The 16300-nt window shown below is 43.4% G+C and overlaps 4 protein-coding genes across 6 annotated transcripts; 2 read left to right on the plus strand and 2 right to left on the minus strand.

The window, feature by feature from the left end:
• Positions 1-1716: 1716 nt before the first annotated feature.
• H257_15737 (hypothetical protein) lies at positions 1717-2434 on the plus strand (the record flags this gene model as incomplete). The annotated part of the gene is made up of 2 exons (XM_009843931.1): positions 1717-2029; positions 2109-2434. The coding sequence occupies 2 exons, from the start codon at positions 1717-1719 to the stop codon at positions 2432-2434; spliced, it is 639 nt and encodes a 212-aa protein (XP_009842233.1).
• A 2279-nt stretch (positions 2435-4713) lies between these two features.
• Positions 4714-9320, minus strand: H257_15738 (the record flags this gene model as incomplete). 2 transcript variants are annotated; one of them, XM_009843932.1, is made up of 4 exons in its annotated part: positions 4714-5041; positions 6040-6862; positions 8544-8887; positions 9310-9320. In XM_009843932.1, 4 exons carry the CDS (start codon positions 9318-9320, stop codon positions 5020-5022), a joined length of 1200 nt encoding a protein of 399 aa, XP_009842234.1. In that variant the 3' UTR covers positions 4714-5019. The 2 variants fall into 2 exon arrangements, with proteins under 2 accessions (XP_009842234.1, XP_009842235.1); XM_009843933.1 differs by having other exon boundaries at positions 6008-6862.
• Positions 9321-9501: 181 nt separating this feature from the next.
• H257_15739 (hypothetical protein) lies at positions 9502-10236 on the minus strand (the record flags this gene model as incomplete). Its single annotated transcript, XM_009843934.1, has 5 exons — positions 9502-9528; positions 9585-9642; positions 9698-9766; positions 9874-9942; positions 10001-10236. 5 exons carry the CDS (start codon positions 10234-10236, stop codon positions 9502-9504), a joined length of 459 nt encoding a protein of 152 aa, XP_009842236.1.
• A 1702-nt stretch (positions 10237-11938) lies between these two features.
• On the plus strand, positions 11939-15277 carry H257_15740. Of its 2 annotated transcripts, XM_009843936.1 has the most exons (5): positions 11939-12560; positions 13449-13602; positions 14087-14594; positions 14728-14786; positions 15071-15277. In XM_009843936.1, the coding sequence occupies exons 1-5, from the start codon at positions 11945-11947 to the stop codon at positions 15240-15242; spliced, it is 1509 nt and encodes a 502-aa protein (XP_009842238.1). In that variant the 5' UTR covers positions 11939-11944; the 3' UTR covers positions 15243-15277. The 2 variants fall into 2 exon arrangements, with proteins under 2 accessions (XP_009842238.1, XP_009842237.1); XM_009843935.1 differs by having other exon boundaries at positions 14728-15277.
• Positions 15278-16300: the final 1023 nt, after the last annotated feature.

The raw sequence follows: 16300 nt of genomic DNA on the forward strand, positions 1-16300 counted from the left end.
TCACCTGGGATAAGCCAAACAAACGGCAGTAACATGGACTCTGATTGGCGCATCTCTTGTTTTTCATCCATTGTCGAATATGTATTGGCTAATATATAGCTGTACTTTTCTCCTTGTATGAGTCCTTATTGGCTTAGTTAGGCCCAGGTGAGGGATTCTATCACGCAGAGACCATTACGTATGGACGGGAGCTTTATAAAATGAAGCTTAAAAACGTTAAGGATATACTTCGAAGTACTACGAAGTACTAGTACTGTACTAGTTAGTATATGTACCATGGTTAAATCGATTGTACCACTGTTTGCACCACTGCTAACAACAGGTCACGCGTTACGTGTCAGAACAATTCCCTGATTACAGCAAAAAAGTTCTACCGTAGAAGTGTTACTCACCGCGGTATTCACCCATTTAACCGTGGAATATATCCTTAAAGTTTTTAAGCTTACGGTAAGTATTCAGCATTCCTTACAGTTAACGATTTCCCTGTCTTGCCATGTACAGTACCCCGACCAAGGTCACACGGTTATCCCTGAAATGGTTGTTAATTCGACATCAAAACACCAATATATGTATTTATAGGTATTTTGTCGTTGCGTTTAACGAGTAATTTCTGGAAAAAGCAGGTCGATCAAGTATGGCTTGCAGTTAGTCGTTAATTTCTGGAATAAGCAGGTCGATCTTGCACATTGATCTGTGTAGTTTAACTTGACGTGCGACAAGTGCCACAACGTTGAAGCGTATTATATTACTTACTACAACGAACTCGATGGAGCTGGTGCCTATTGTCGCAACCAATGCTACACGATCGGATTAGTTCACAAGAAAACATTTCATTGTTTTTATCATGGCGTGAATATAATTTTTTAAAGCAACACATCAAAACGATGCTATCTGATGTTATACTTGAAAGGAAATATAACTACATACCAATGTTGGTCAACTTGGATGCTACTACGTAGTATATTTGAGACAACCACTTACAACATGGGCCAAAGAATACCGATCAGCTCAGACTCAGTTCGCGTGTTCACAAGTATTATTTCTACGTAATGACGTATCATAGAGGTCGCTACAAGCTATATTCTTCGAGTTATTTACTTGCAAAATACGTCGTATTTATGCTTTTTGGCTACTTTGAGGACTCATCACTCATGCTACAATGTTGCAATCGCCTGATATCTAGCTTTGAACGACAGCCTGCAACTACCGGTACCGTAAGTTAGCAACATCTACATCCATTCCCGCATTTATACAAGCTGTCATAGAGAAATTCAATGTCAAAGTCATGTACTTTAGCTGAGAAAGTTGATTATAAATTATGAGTCGTACTTGATGCAGTCTTATATAGTAGTAGTTTTTAAATTTCTCACAATTCAATGTCAAGTTTACTATAATTACTGAACACTTTTGAGCTGAAGCCACTACACCAAGCGTTTTGTCGCGTCTTGTCGAAAGGCCAATCGAAAGTCCTCAGCCCCTAGTGTGTCTATTAGGTATGAGAAGAGAACAAGAGCGATCGAGATGCTTGGTATGCTGCCAATTCGTTTGAGGTTCGCTGTTTTGGTCATTTCCCGCACCCTACTGTCGCAAGAAAAAGTCATCGAGTACGGCTTGGTCGTTCAATTGTTCTTTGTATTACTACGTAGTACATGTATAGGACACCCACACAAAGGGTGATGTCGGATCTTTCTTCATTTTTCGTTTTCGCTTATTGCCATGAAGTTCCTTGCTGCTCTCGTCCTCGCCACCGCCACCTCCGTCGTGGCCAATGTGGTGTTGAACAACCCCGCGCCCGTCCTCGAGGGCGTCTCCATCTACTCAAACGAAAAATGGGCGGTTGGATTCCGCACCCCGGCGTTAGGAACTGATGAGGTCGTTCTCCGTACTACACGCACGCGAAGACCGCCCCGAATTACACGCAAGCGCAGTCCGTCCCTTGGTTATTTCAAGTTTGCCGTCAGTACGTATGAAAACATTGCTGCCAACGCGTCGATGTTCTTGCAACTAGAGTTGTGCCCTTCCGTCAACGGTAACCAACCCCCCATTTATACACTCATCCCCCTATAGTTCCCCCCTTTCAGATATATTCACGAGAATTTTCCTTCTAGATTTGCCCGATTGCACCGAGCCCACCGCCTCTTCGCGCATCCACATCGATAACAACGGCGGTGGAGTCGATTTCCGTTGGTTCCCCGACCCCTATATTGTTGTTGCGCCCAACACCAGGTACTGGTTCGCGCTGGGCTCCACCAGCGAAACCTCACACAAGTTGCCCACCTGGTTGTACGGCACAAAGGACTTCTCAACCGCGAACAACTCAACGGGGGACGTGAGGGTCGCGCACCTCAAGGGCGACGGTGACTCATGGACCTTGCTTCCCCTGTACGAAAACCGCGTCCCGTCCCTCCTAGTGGTTTCTACGTATACTAATTAGCAGTGTACTGTTGCTGCCAGCTGGGGGCAATAAAATACTGCCACTTGTAGTCGATAGCTACCGTTGGTTGGCCCTAAAACTCCATAAAACAGTCGTTCATAGTTGCTGCAAACGTTGCTGCAATTTTGTTTGATGCCCTCCAACAACGACGCCAAGATGTCGTTTGACGAACTTTAGTTGATGCTTTGAATTATATGGCGGTGGAGGCCTATTTCACTAGCAATTGCTGGGAGGTTGGCTCGAGATTGGATGGGCTCTGCGGTGGTGAAATTAGTCGCAGCGATTTTGTACTTGTCGAATATCGATGGACTGCAGCCCGAAACCCGAAACCTCGAGTACTTTTACGCCGGGATTGCTGTATTTGGAAGTGTGTGGTGGTTGAGCGTTCGGAACGGCCGCGGACGTTGGAAGGCCACCCCGTCCACGTCAATACTCCCGTATGAGTTGGGTAAATAGTCTCGTCTTGGCACCTTCGGCACACCACCATTGCTTTGGATCGAAAAGGGTTCGTACCTACATACCCCAATTTGCCGTCTGTTTAAACAAGCACTGCATATTTAAATGTATGCAACGTTATATAAATATAAAGAAATGCAAGGAATTGCTGTGGTATGTGTTTGATTTCTGCCGTCAAAGGCGTCGACATCATCGTGTATTTGGTGGGGGGGGCATTGGACGACTACACAAGTGGGGACAATTCGTTAATTAACAGTAAATATCGATACATTTGAGGAAGTTACAAATACATCCAAATATATGACAAACCAATAATACTCCAAGCGAAGACAATATCAGATGTCGGTAATGATATATCACCCACAGATTGTACCTACAAGCCGGGAAGCCTCGGGTAGGTTTTCATTTTCGGAATCGGTACATCAGTGTGTTCGCGCAACTGACGGCACCGGACAGAGAAGTACAAACCACGGTAGAGCACATCAGAAAACACTGTAGAGGCTGTGGTGCAGCGACGTTAAAGGACGTCTTCTAGAGCTCTCCTCCATCAACTGTACCATTTCTAAATTCCTCGTTGGAAATTCAAGCCAATGCAACATTTCTGGGGGAACTTGGTGATTGTTATGTGGATCCCACTGTATTTTCAACCAATAGCAATTCCGTATATGTTTAATGTGAACGATATGTTGCTCCCACGACAACTACATCGCCCAATCGGATTGTCTAAAAAATAACTGACCAATCAAAATTCAAAAATTAGTCGGTTATCCAAACACCGACTTCGAAATTGTCGGTTTGATGTCGTATGCCACCTACATGCAGAAAAAATGCTTGTGAACACGCGAATTGAGTCTGGGCTGAGCGGTATACTGTGTATTGCACTTTGGCCCATGTTGTGTGGCTTTGAAAGTGGCTACGTAGTACTCCGTAGCATCCAAGTTCACCAACTTTGTTAGTTATATTTGCTGAAATGAACCGCAAAAAGGTGGAGTAGTCTGTTAACCGGTTCACCATGATGTTGGCATTTTTCTGTCTTGGCACGGAATGATGCAATGCATGTCAAACTCTGAAAGGACCATCCCTTTCAAGAAATAGACGCAAGTGGATGCCGCGATATTTAGCCAGAAAACAGCTTGAAAATCTCTAATAAAATGGAATTCAATTTTAAAACGAAATCAAAATCCTTACAATTTTCGGGTGATTTGGCCACATTATTAGGCCATAAATATAAGTACGTATCTTTTGTCCTGGATGATAATCTTGGGGTTTGCCGACACATTATAACTGTACTATCGGTAATATATCTGTAGATTTTTCCATTCTTCATTTCGTCCCCAGGTTTGGCCAAAACGCTAAGAGGTCAGCCAATACGAGTCTAGAAGGTTATTCCTAAGGTCAGTAGAACTACGGCGGTGATCATCGCCTCCAGCAAAATAGTACATTGTAGATAGTTATCATGAACACCCGTTTCCACTTGCTCGCATGTGTAGTCTGTGCTCAAGTTTACAAACGCCGATGCGATCTAACGTAAACGTCCAAATTAAGTGCAAATGCTCAAATTAACACCAAGGTCTATCTGAAACAGCCAATCCATTCGTCCCAATGCAGTTTTAACCATACCACCCAAGACATATGCAAATCGCTGTGAAGATATGTTGTCGAGTTTTGATGCGTATTGTATATTTATTTGCTCATGAAGAATAGCTTCAAATTGTATCAAATATGCACCTTTAGCTTGGCCTGGATTTTGGGCTATATTTAGCCCAAATTGGAATTTGAATTCGATGCCTCAATACCGATGTACCGACGACTAGAAAAAACAGTGTGTGTACTAGGGTCTTTTCGTTACATTATACTATATCGATGGCTTCACTTTCTATATCGAAAACAATCGCGACGACATTTCCTTCAGTTTTGAACGAATCATATATGACAACTGCATGGCCGTGGGTCGGTCAGTGGGGTCCCATGCCAGGCATTGTGCCGCCAGCTCCAGAATCCACGGCGGACATTCCGACGTAAACGTCGGACGGATGCTGCCAGATACAACTTTCAAAACGATCGCTGAATCCGCGATCGGTTGTCTTGTGATGGGGTTCTTCATGTCTTCATATGGTACCCGATGCGTGTCAAATTCCGACAAGAGCATTCCTACATATATATTATATATATATATATTGTCAACAATATTGAGATTGTACTTTCAGCCAAATTTTGGACCTTTGTGCTGATTCATTTGCACACAGAATTTTGTATCACGATATGTAAAAAGCGTTCAGTGTCACACTAATGTAAATCATACGCGAAAACAAATCGATGTGTGAAGGGTTGAAGCGAGGATTTGATTGGGCATTGATTCGATTTCTGGGCTTTGATTGGAGGATCGATTGTCGGCCGATTTGGTTTTCTGTTCATTCGATTGACCACTCCAATATCGCATCAAACATGACATACTACGACCCAACGACCACCCAAAAACCATATTTTTAAGCATCGTGATGATAGATACATGCGTAGGGCCACATACACATCTACCAACCACTGAATTATTATATCTTCGAAAAAAGACAAAATGCATCACAAGCATAGGGCCGAGTGTAGATCCCACAGAAAATTTGATGTCAAGTAATATTCTGACAGAGAATTCCCTTTTCAAAGGGGAGGTCAGACAATAATAGCAAAAATATTTTGACGTGACCCCTGGATGCCATGATGGAAGCAGAAATATGGATAGAATAACATGTAGGTAAAGATTGCACTGTTGCAATTCAAACTTCTTTCTGTCAGAAAACAGTAAAAATTCGACGTATTATGTTACCTTATATATGTTAGATTTGGTAGCCAAACACACAAAAGCGAATTTGAAAATTTGTCATTATATTTCTGAAAAGTTGCAAAAAATAGGTGTTTTCGGACATTTTTTGTGGCAGCCAGAGTGGCCCAAACTATATATATATATATATATATTGACCACCCAATAACCCATATATATAGTAGTGACCACCTACGTTTGCTCATTTCACAAAATAAACTCAACCGTAGATAACTACAACATGCAGTACAATCAATAGTAGTCCTAGTTTCTCGTCCTATCAATCGAATAAATACACATCGTACCAAACGAATATATATCAGCCGAGATGGTATACCCCTGGTCTTGTAGCACTTCGGGCGCCATCCACCGGAACGTTCCCACTCCCACCGTCATCGTGGCTTGAATATCTTCTTTGGAAATGCCAAAGTCCGTCAATTTCGTGCCTTTGGTGGAATCCAATAGCACATTTCTCGACTTGACATCTCGATGGATGACGTTCATCGAGTGGAGGTAGCACAGTCCGTCTGCGATGCTGAGGAGGTGTACGTACTTGTCAGCCCAGGCAAACTCTTGGCTCGAATGAGTGTCCAAATACTCCTTCAAGTCGCCGCCGTCCATGAACTCCATCACACATTTCAAGTCGTCCACCCGGGTCCACGCCGCCCCGACCAACTTGACAATGTACGGCGAGTCAAACTGGCTCATGAGCTGTATCTCATGCACAAACGACTGAATCTGCGACACCGTCCACGTGCGACGCTTGAGGAGCATCTTAACAGCCACCGCCCGGCCTTGGAACGACCCATGGAATACATTGGCAAACGCGCCCGTGCCAATCATACGGTTAATGTAGACCTCCACATTGGCAACTCGAACCAATTGAAGCGCACTCAGGTTGACTTGTGGGAGATTAGTGGTAGTGGTGGGGATGGGCGTAGCCGAGACTGTGGTGACTGTAGCTGGCGTACTCAACGTGTGATAATACTCGGGCGACTTGACAACTGGGTTGGGACGACGCCGATACCAACACAACAGCACGACTACCACTACAACCACAGCACCCCCCGCGATGCCAGCGATAGCCCCAGTGCCAAGTCCTTGGTTCGTTTTAGATGGGGTCGGTCTAATGGGCACGGCCGAAGTTGTCGTGGTCGTGCCTACACTCGATGGATTCAATACAAAAGACAATGCAATCAAACGATATGGAAACCACATAAGGTAACGGATCGATTTTCTGAACGGTTTTTGGGTCCATTTTGGTCCAAACTTTGAAGGGCTATTGCTTGGCAACTCAGTATAATTTTCAAAACCCAAGGGTACGGTGTGGAAATATAATTCACGAAGCGTTTTTTAAACTTGAAATGGGCTGCTTTAGATGATATTTGTGATTTGTATGCAATAATGATACGGTGGGTTGGAGAGAAACGAGTTTCTGGGTGGATCTCTATTTCCTGAACGATTGGAGATACCTTGGGTTTAGTATTGATTGAAATTAAGATACGCAATGTACATATTTTGAAATTCATCCATGATTGTATTTGAATGTTGCACCACTAGCGAATTAAATTTCACCAAAACGAAGTATTTACAATTTCATTGACAGTTCAACTCTTTGAGGCCAAAGGTTAGGACTATGTCAGCTGTTGCACCCAAGCCCACCCACGATAACCTCAACACCACGTGTCATGGTTCCACGAATAACTCTGTACTATATCTTAGCAGCTTTCGAGGGTCTATCAGCATTGGTGGTAACATCTGCTGATGGTCAAGACTTCGTGGTATTTTTATTCAACATGATTTATAAAAATGTACCAAAGTTCATTGTGTGCAATTCTATATTATTACATGCATGAATATTATCATAGCCAATCACACACTATCTGATCACAATGCCGCAATATAATTGGTAGATATTGAAAACGTTCAGGAATTAGATAGCAAGTTCAGAAAATCGATCCGTTACCTTACTAGTTAGTATTGTCAAATCGATTCGAAATTCATTGGACGCAGATAATCGAATGCCTGACCGTGAAGAGAAGGATGGATTCAAGAAGAACCGCCTAAGGCAATCACATCACGTCCTGTCGAATTTCTGCCAACGCAAAAACGTTTGATTCGGCCCAGTCCCTCCGCACCACATATATACTAAACACCACATTTATACTAATCTTTGTACTGTATAGTTTGTACAAGCTTAAATGCGATCAAATGGGTTCGAATACTATTTGGTGAAATCACACACATGTCCAAATTTGGGTGAAAGGCACAATCATAAGGGTGGGATGATGACATATGATTGTCCGTTCCATTGAAATTGGACATTGGAATGGGGAATACGCGACACCAAATCGGCATGCAATCGATTGACCAATCAAAATCCAGAAACAAAATGAAAATGGCCAATCAAATTCCTTCTTCAACCAATTTTCAAACGGCATGAACGAGTGTCCAATCGAAAATTGGAGTGGCGATGTCGCCGAATCGCATCGATCGACCAATGAAAACCTAGAAATACTATTCAAATGGCCAATCATATTCCCGCTTCAACATGTCAACATCGAATTAACGTATGATTCACGTCAATAATATATTCTAGTGGACGTTTTGTACATACAACAATCAGTACACAAAAATGTCGATCGATCGATGGATTTACACACAAAAGTCCAACTTTTGGGTGATAGCCCAAAACCCGAATCAGCTTTATGGGAATTTGGCAGACCAATACCCTCATCGATATTAGTATATGGAAACGAATCTTGGTAAATCGGTATATGAAAATATGCAATCGGCGAATTGGTAACCGGTATATGAAAATGCATATTTGTATACACATACTTGGCACAACGCAGACCGTGAACATGGCGTCCTTGTACGTGAAATTGCGGAATCGCTTGTCCGGCCACAGTTCTGTGAGGGTGCCCTTGTTTATCGAACAGTCGGTCATACTGGTTGTGATGGACAGGTTGTAGTAGTTGTAGCCTGTAAAGGCCCTGGAACCGTCTGTTAAGGTCGCGTCGTCGGCCGTGTTGTTTGGTTGTAACGATGTATTCAAAGCATCAAACGTGGGGCTGTCCATGATCCAAGACGTAAGTGCCACGTGTTCCAAATTCAGGTTTTTGATCTTGGAGCTAAACGTGATATGGGCCAACGATCCGAGTTTTCGGTTGCGGCTCAAGTAGCTATGGATGGAGGACAAGTTAAACTAGTTCTTTTCGCTGAAATTTGGACTCGACAGGTGATTCGAGAGAATCGATTTGTGTCGGGTTTTATGCTTCTCAATTTTTATAGTATACACATTTAAAATGGCTGGGCAGTTTGGTTGGTTGGGCCAAACCACGGGGTCAAACTGTGAACGTCGTTGATTCGTTCAAAAATAATCTCAAACGTGTAATTTGATTGGCTACGACATTCTCCAATACATTTGCCTATATCATACTGACAATGCTTCATACTAGAGAACGTTTTTACAAGCAGATTTATAGATATCGACTTGGATTGGAAACATAATAACATTTATAAATACATATATACACATGATACTGTGTTTAGGATGATGATTTCTAACGGTTGCAATAGGGAAATACAAGAATGACGTACGTACACTTGCGTCATATTGGACCAGTCTAGATTCGACAAGGCCGTGTATTCGTTGTTTTCCAAGGATCTACAAGTTTTATTGACTGGGAATATATATTTATATATTTTTGGGGTAATGGAGAAATGTATATATCTTTGAGGTGTCGGAGCTTACAGTTGGGTAAGGTACGGCGGTAGTGCTTTAAGTTCGGCATTGTCAACGAGATAATTGCCACCAAGGAATCTAAAGTAGTGTAAGTTCATAAGTAGTCTCAAAGTAAAAGAAAAAAGATACCGTACAGCAAGGTCAACGTCGACGGCAGACGGAATGACCGTAATATTGGTCGCTTCTATGAATCTAGTCATACCCTTCCGTTAGAATACGACGAAAATAAGGGTAAGGATGTGTGTACAATTCGTTCAGTTTGGGCGGCCACGATGGTTTTACTGGCTCGGGGGGAAACGTCATATTGGACAACTTTCTACACGCATAACAATTCCAAAGTTTAGCACCATACCGTTATATGCCATGTAAAAGTAGTATGTAGTAGTATCATGGCGATAATATGCAATCGTATGTAGGACTTACAAGGACGAGATGGTCGACGGGAACACGGCCACATTGACATGGGTGCAAGCTTGACCCCCATTGAATACCCTCGTTCAAGAAGAAATTACTGTCAGTTAGCTAGCTTGAACGTTAGACACATACATACCACGATGTCTTGGACGCGGGAAGACCCGAGTAGTTGCCGATAGCGTTCCACGACAACGTGTCGGGGGTGCCAAGAAGCCTGCAAGCTCGATCGACGACGCAAGTCATGTTGGCTGCGGGGCACAGCGCCGTGTCCGACACAAGGATCGAGTTGAAGGAGGAAGGCAGCGTTGCATATGGGCAGACTGCGGCGATAGTCGTCCACGGGACGGCTACGAGGGCGGCCGTGATGGTCATCATAGGAAGCACGAACATGCAGTAATAACGTTCATGATGGAAAGTGTGTCGACGGATTTTACTCGCGAAAAAAGTTGGATCGATTAGTATCCGGATGCGTGTCATCCATATGTCGTTTGCTATTGATTGGTCAAAAGTAGAGCTGACCAACGCTGCAATTGGTTCAAATGTTTGAATATACCTAGTATCTATCATTCATGTGGTTGTGTCGTAGTGACTTAGCTTCGAAAGCGGGATTCAGATCGAGCACTGGTGGCCACTGGGTTCGAATGCATCGTGAGTCTTTTCACACGTTGATGTTGTACTAGCGCCATTTTGATCTTGTGCGTCACGTCACGTGCTCCAGGTTTTGTGGTTTGCGCATGATGATCGACTGACTGGTCCTTCTTGTGTAAATTCAATCAACTCTACCCATGCTTGCTAGTACCCCCGCGATGGAGGAGGCAACCTGGGGGCCCTTCCCTTCAAGAAAACAGGCCTACTTGTAGGAATGCTGCAAGTTCAAACGAACTTGATGCCACGACATTTCACAGTTGATTCCTTACCTCATCATGGTGTATGAATGATTTAGCATCCGTGGTGCTGTCAGTACAGTAGTGTAAAAACGTTTAGTTCTCGATAAAGTGCACCTGAAGCCACAGGGCAGTACTCGGAGTACATACCAGTATATCTTCTATCAACACACTGAACTTGTGTGTTCACTCCTGAACGATTCTGTCCCGATAGGCCAGGGCAAAGTTGTTGCCCCTTGCAGTAGCTAACGTTCGTTGGACAATTAACTTCAGAATAACACCTTCAAACGCTTGGACAAATCATCCAAACATTATTAACGTTGTGCTTGACGAACACAAAAACCAACTCCAAACCACGAAGCCGCCTACATACTAGTAGTCCCGAGACCCCCGATACGTACTTGTTGCACAAGGCTTCTACATGCGTCTGTTTGCTGTTATGTGTAAAAGGTCGAGGTTTCATGTGTGGAAATTGACGGGTAGCGAATCTGGGTTTGCATCCTGGGCAAGTTCAAGTGTTAAGTCAACCCACACACACAGCCATTCACAACGAGTAATAGAATATTTTGCATGTTGACGCAGCATTTGCCACATCGCAACGCATTGGGCGCATCCACAACGTGTTTTGCCTTTCCTGATTGGTTCAAAATCCACAGCGATCGTTATGATTGGTCGAGAAAGTCGTGCCAATATGTCGACGCTTGGACAACCACATTTGTCATGTCATGTATTAATAGTACAGTACTATAGTAGTACTATTAATAGTACAGCACCATTTGCGATAACGTTAACGTTATCAAATACATCGCGACTTCGACAGCTGGTAGTAAAGTACAGTAGCTGCTCATTCAATTTCCAGACTCCAACTTTCTTCGATCGAACAGGCAGGCTGTGTGTCCTACCTCGTCATAAATGCTAAAGCTCACGTTAATTCGAATGTTGATCAACATGTTGATTGTCAACCTCAGTACTATTAATAATATTAATCGTAGTATACACTACTAGTACTATCGTACTACTAGTAGTATGCACTTTGCTTTCTATTGTTGACGCGACGCTTTGTACCCACTGAGATTATCCATGGGCCATCCCTGCTTGCCAAACTGCAAGTTCAACGTTCAATCGTATCCGGAACACCGAGGTATTATCCGGAAGATCATGCACCTTGGGCATTATTTCCAATTTTGATTGCTTCGATGACGACCTCAACGACGACCGCTTCTCCGCTCGTAGGTGCCATCGACCAAGGCACGACTTCGTCTCGCTTCATCCTCTTCGACACGACCGGCAACATCGTGGCGTCGCATCAGATGGAACACGATCAAATTCAATCCGAACCCGGCTGGTGTGAGCACGACCCCAACCAAATTTGGGACACCGTGCACGAATGCATCGCCAAGACCATGGAACAGGTCCCGGACGCCGTCGTGAGCGCCATCGGGATCACCAACCAGCGTGAAACGTCTCTCCTGTGGGACAAAGTCACCGGCCAACCTGTGTACAACGCCCTCGTGTGGCACGACATGCGCACGTCCGACATTGTGCACGAACTGCTCCAAGGCCACGACATCAATCGCTTCCGCGCCACCACCGGGTTGCCGCTGGCCACGTACTTTTCCGCGGTCAAGATCATGTGGCTGCTGCGCCACGTCCCCGGCCTTCGCGCCAAAGCCGACGCTGGCGACGTTTTGTTTGGAACAATCGACACGTGGCTGTTGTGGAAGTTGAGCGGCGGCGCCGTGCATGCGACGGACGTTTCGAATGCGTCCCGAACGAATCTGATGGACTTGCACACGTTGCAGTGGAGTGACGGTACCGTCTCGAGAAGTTGTTTGTACATGGTGATATCGTTTATGATGCTAGGACCGATGGATTGGTTCATTGATTGGTAATGGTGATTGCATGCAATGCTGTCATCGGTTATAAATGGGCTGTATTGGCTTTTGTATCTGCCGCATTTTCACACTAATTTCTCAATCCCACACTAATACTATTTGAGGATAAATGCGAGGGTTGGATTGGCTTGGCTACTGGATCCGCGTTCTGCGTTTTGAATGGTCGAATCACATGCACATACCCCTACTCCAAGTTTGAATCGGAGGGATGTATATGCAAACGTATGTACAGTGCATATATTATATATATATATAGAATGCTAGCGTTTGTGGTGATATACATGTCATATATATATATATATATATATATGTGCTGTTGGCTGGTTGGTATGCATTCAATCAATATGACCATATAGTCCTTTGTGACCCTAAATTTGGACTTGTGTGTACTGATTCGCCAAATCGATGGATGATCGATTTTTGATATTCTATATAACAAGGTTGTCCAGTATTGAATGCAATCACACTAATTAAAGTCACACTGTTGATATTGGTTTCCTGCAATCTGATTCTCGTGTGAGTCATTTCGCTAATAGCATTCGAATCCATGCGATCCCATTTAAGCTTGTATCAACTATACTATAGATAGAAATATATATATATATATATAGTATATATATGGTTTTGCCCAATATGCGGCCGAGTCAAACGTTTGGATTGGCAGAATATATTTACCAGAACGTGATTTGATTGGCTTAGGCGTTGTTGAATGCATTCTCGTACGACATTCGATTCTACTGAAGGCTTGGAATCGATTTGACAACACTATGAGTTTGCAGTGTGTATATTGATTTTTTTGTCGTAGATCTCATTCGCATTTGCGATATCCCACGGGCCATTCTCCCTACAATCCGATCGAGTTCGGAAGTGTACGCGACGACCGCCGCCGATTTTGTGTTGCCCAATGTCCCCATTGCTGGCATGTTAGGGGACCAGCAAGCCGCTTTATTTGGCCAAACGTACGTACGAGACAGACGTTTTGTATCATCTTTTTCCAGTGGACCCTGTCAAGAAAAACGTGTACCAGACGTTTGTTTCGTATTCATTTTGGAAGAAACCCCAAGGAATCAATGCTATTATAGTTACAATGTATTCTATTCTGTACCTACCCTACGTCGATGCCAACCACGACCACGAACCAAAATATTGCTTATGATGGTAGTGTCAGCCAAAGTTTGGATATATATTACCACTGTATCACACTAATTGCATACACACACACACACGAACATTCGAGTGGATTGGAAATTTGTTTTTGGCCACTGGTTCATTATTTTGGTTTTGGATTGGTCGATAATATATCGATTGTCGTGCGCTGATTTTGATTCTTCACTGCTCCTTCAATGTTGGAGAGCAGCACCCCAAACACTCGGACTTGACAATAACTAATATACTACACATACTCGAATTCTTTCGACAATAACTAATATACTACACATATAGATGCTACGAAGCCGGCCAAGCCAAAAACACGTATGGCACGGGCTGTTTTTTCATGATGAACACTGGAACAAAGCCGATTCCGTCAACCAAGGGCCTACTCACGACAGTGGGGTACCAGCTCGGCACGTCTCCGTGTGTGTATGCGCTGGAAGGAAGTGTGGCGGTGGCTGGCAAGGTCGTGCAGTGGCTGCGCGATAACATGAAAATGATATCGAAACCGTCCGAGATTGAATCGCTGGCGTTGGCAGTGCCGGATAACGGCGGGTGCTATTTTGTGCCGGCGTTCTCGGGTTTATATGCGCCCTACTGGCGCTCCGATGCCCGGGGTATCATCTGCGGACTCACGGGGTACGTGACCCGGGAGCATTTGGCTCGCGCGTCGCTGGAAGCGGTGGCGTTTCAAGTGATGGATGTGGTCCATGCGATGCAAGAAGAGGCGGGGATTGAGCTCTCAAGTTTGCGTGTGGACGGCGGAATGATTGAAAACAACTTGCTCATGCAAATTCAGGTATGTATATATGGATCGAGGAACATATATTGGTGGATTGTGGAAACCACAAAAGCAGAGATTGTATGGACATATATATATATGTATTATATATATAAATATATATTTATGTGTTTGTTTTTTCTTGATATAGGCAGACTTGTTGGATTCCAAAGTCGTGCGGCCGGTCGTGTCTGAAACCACGGCATTGGGGTACGTGATGACGATGATGACTCATACATAATAATAATACCCTTGGCGTGGAGTGTACGATGGTGGTAATGGGTGTATGGATTTTACAATATATATATATATATATATATATATTGCTTTTGGGTCTCAATGCGTGTTCTTTTATATTGATAATCATATTGAATTAACAGATGTACGCGTGAATTGCATGATGGGAGTGCGTGTAACGAACTATGTTGTGATGACCAGTTTTGTCGAGATATTGTACTATATATATATTTCCTATTATTGTATGATATTATTAGAGCTGCGTTTGCGGCGGGGTTGGCCGTGGGCGTTTGGAAGGACACGGAGGAGTTGGTCAACACGTGGCACGTTGCCAAGGTCTGGCGCTCCGAGATGCACGAGGACGCCCGCGCCAAGCTCACGTCCGAGTGGAAGAAAGCCATCGACCGTACGCTCAACTGGGCCGATTAATTCGTTAAAAATAGGTTATCCTTCGAACAACGTCGTTTTTTGTAGTGTCTGTTGAGTGATTTCGATGACGAAACTCAACGTCCTTGGTTGGGCTTGATCAGCCGTTACTCTATTGGTCGCCTGGCTTCAAATGTGTATTTTCTCCACGAGTATTCTGATTGGTGGTAAATCACGAGCGGCACTCCATACAGAAAGCCAGTAGTTTTATTGTGAATTCGCTAAAACCTTTTAAAATTCGCGTGGTTTGTCTAATCAATATTGAATCACGCTGGAGTTCTAATTCGTTGAATATACTTGTGCTTTCTGTAAGAGCCAATCAAAATCCACTACGTAATTGGATTAGCCAATAGCGTTGATTCGTGATTCGATTCGGCAGCCAGAATCGATTCAACGGGGTCTGGAAATTCACAATACTTTCTCGAAATTTATACTACCTCCGATTAGAAATGATTGGTAGGTTTACTGGTTACGTACCAATATCATTATATTATACTGCACAGGTGTTGTCATATTTGCGATACCAGACTAACGTTATTATAGTATCTCCACCTAAACCTCTATAACCAGATAAGTTCAGGAGAAATCAGATATAGGTGTATAGAAATTACACGGAAGCACAGTGAAAATTGAGCATCATTCCAGATCGATTTTGACCATAACTTCAAAGCTATTCTAATTTGGACTCTCTAAGCATTGAAATCGGATTTCTAGTGAAATTCTCTAAAAGCAAGTATACCCATTGTCAAGGCAAAACCTATTCTGACTGAGATACAATTGTTCAAGGCTCTACAACGTGAAACCTATCAATCATATCCAATCGGAGGTACTGTAGTATTATCTTATATTTATATCACGAGTACTTTTGGGTTGAATCAATTTCATTGGCTAGTCGGCTAGTCGTCATGGATAAAACCTATGCGTTAAACATTAAAAGGTAATTTTTCTGTTCACTTGCTCAAGGAAACGGACCTTTTTGTCCAATTAGAATAGTTGAATTTAACCCTAATCGTTTTCGAATTATATTTCTATACAACCGATTTGCATCAAGATAAACGTTA

Source organism: Aphanomyces astaci (genome assembly GCF_000520075.1).
Source record: "Aphanomyces astaci strain APO3 unplaced genomic scaffold supercont1.74, whole genome shotgun sequence".
NCBI lineage: Eukaryota > Oomycota > Saprolegniomycetes > Saprolegniales > Verrucalvaceae > Aphanomyces > Aphanomyces astaci.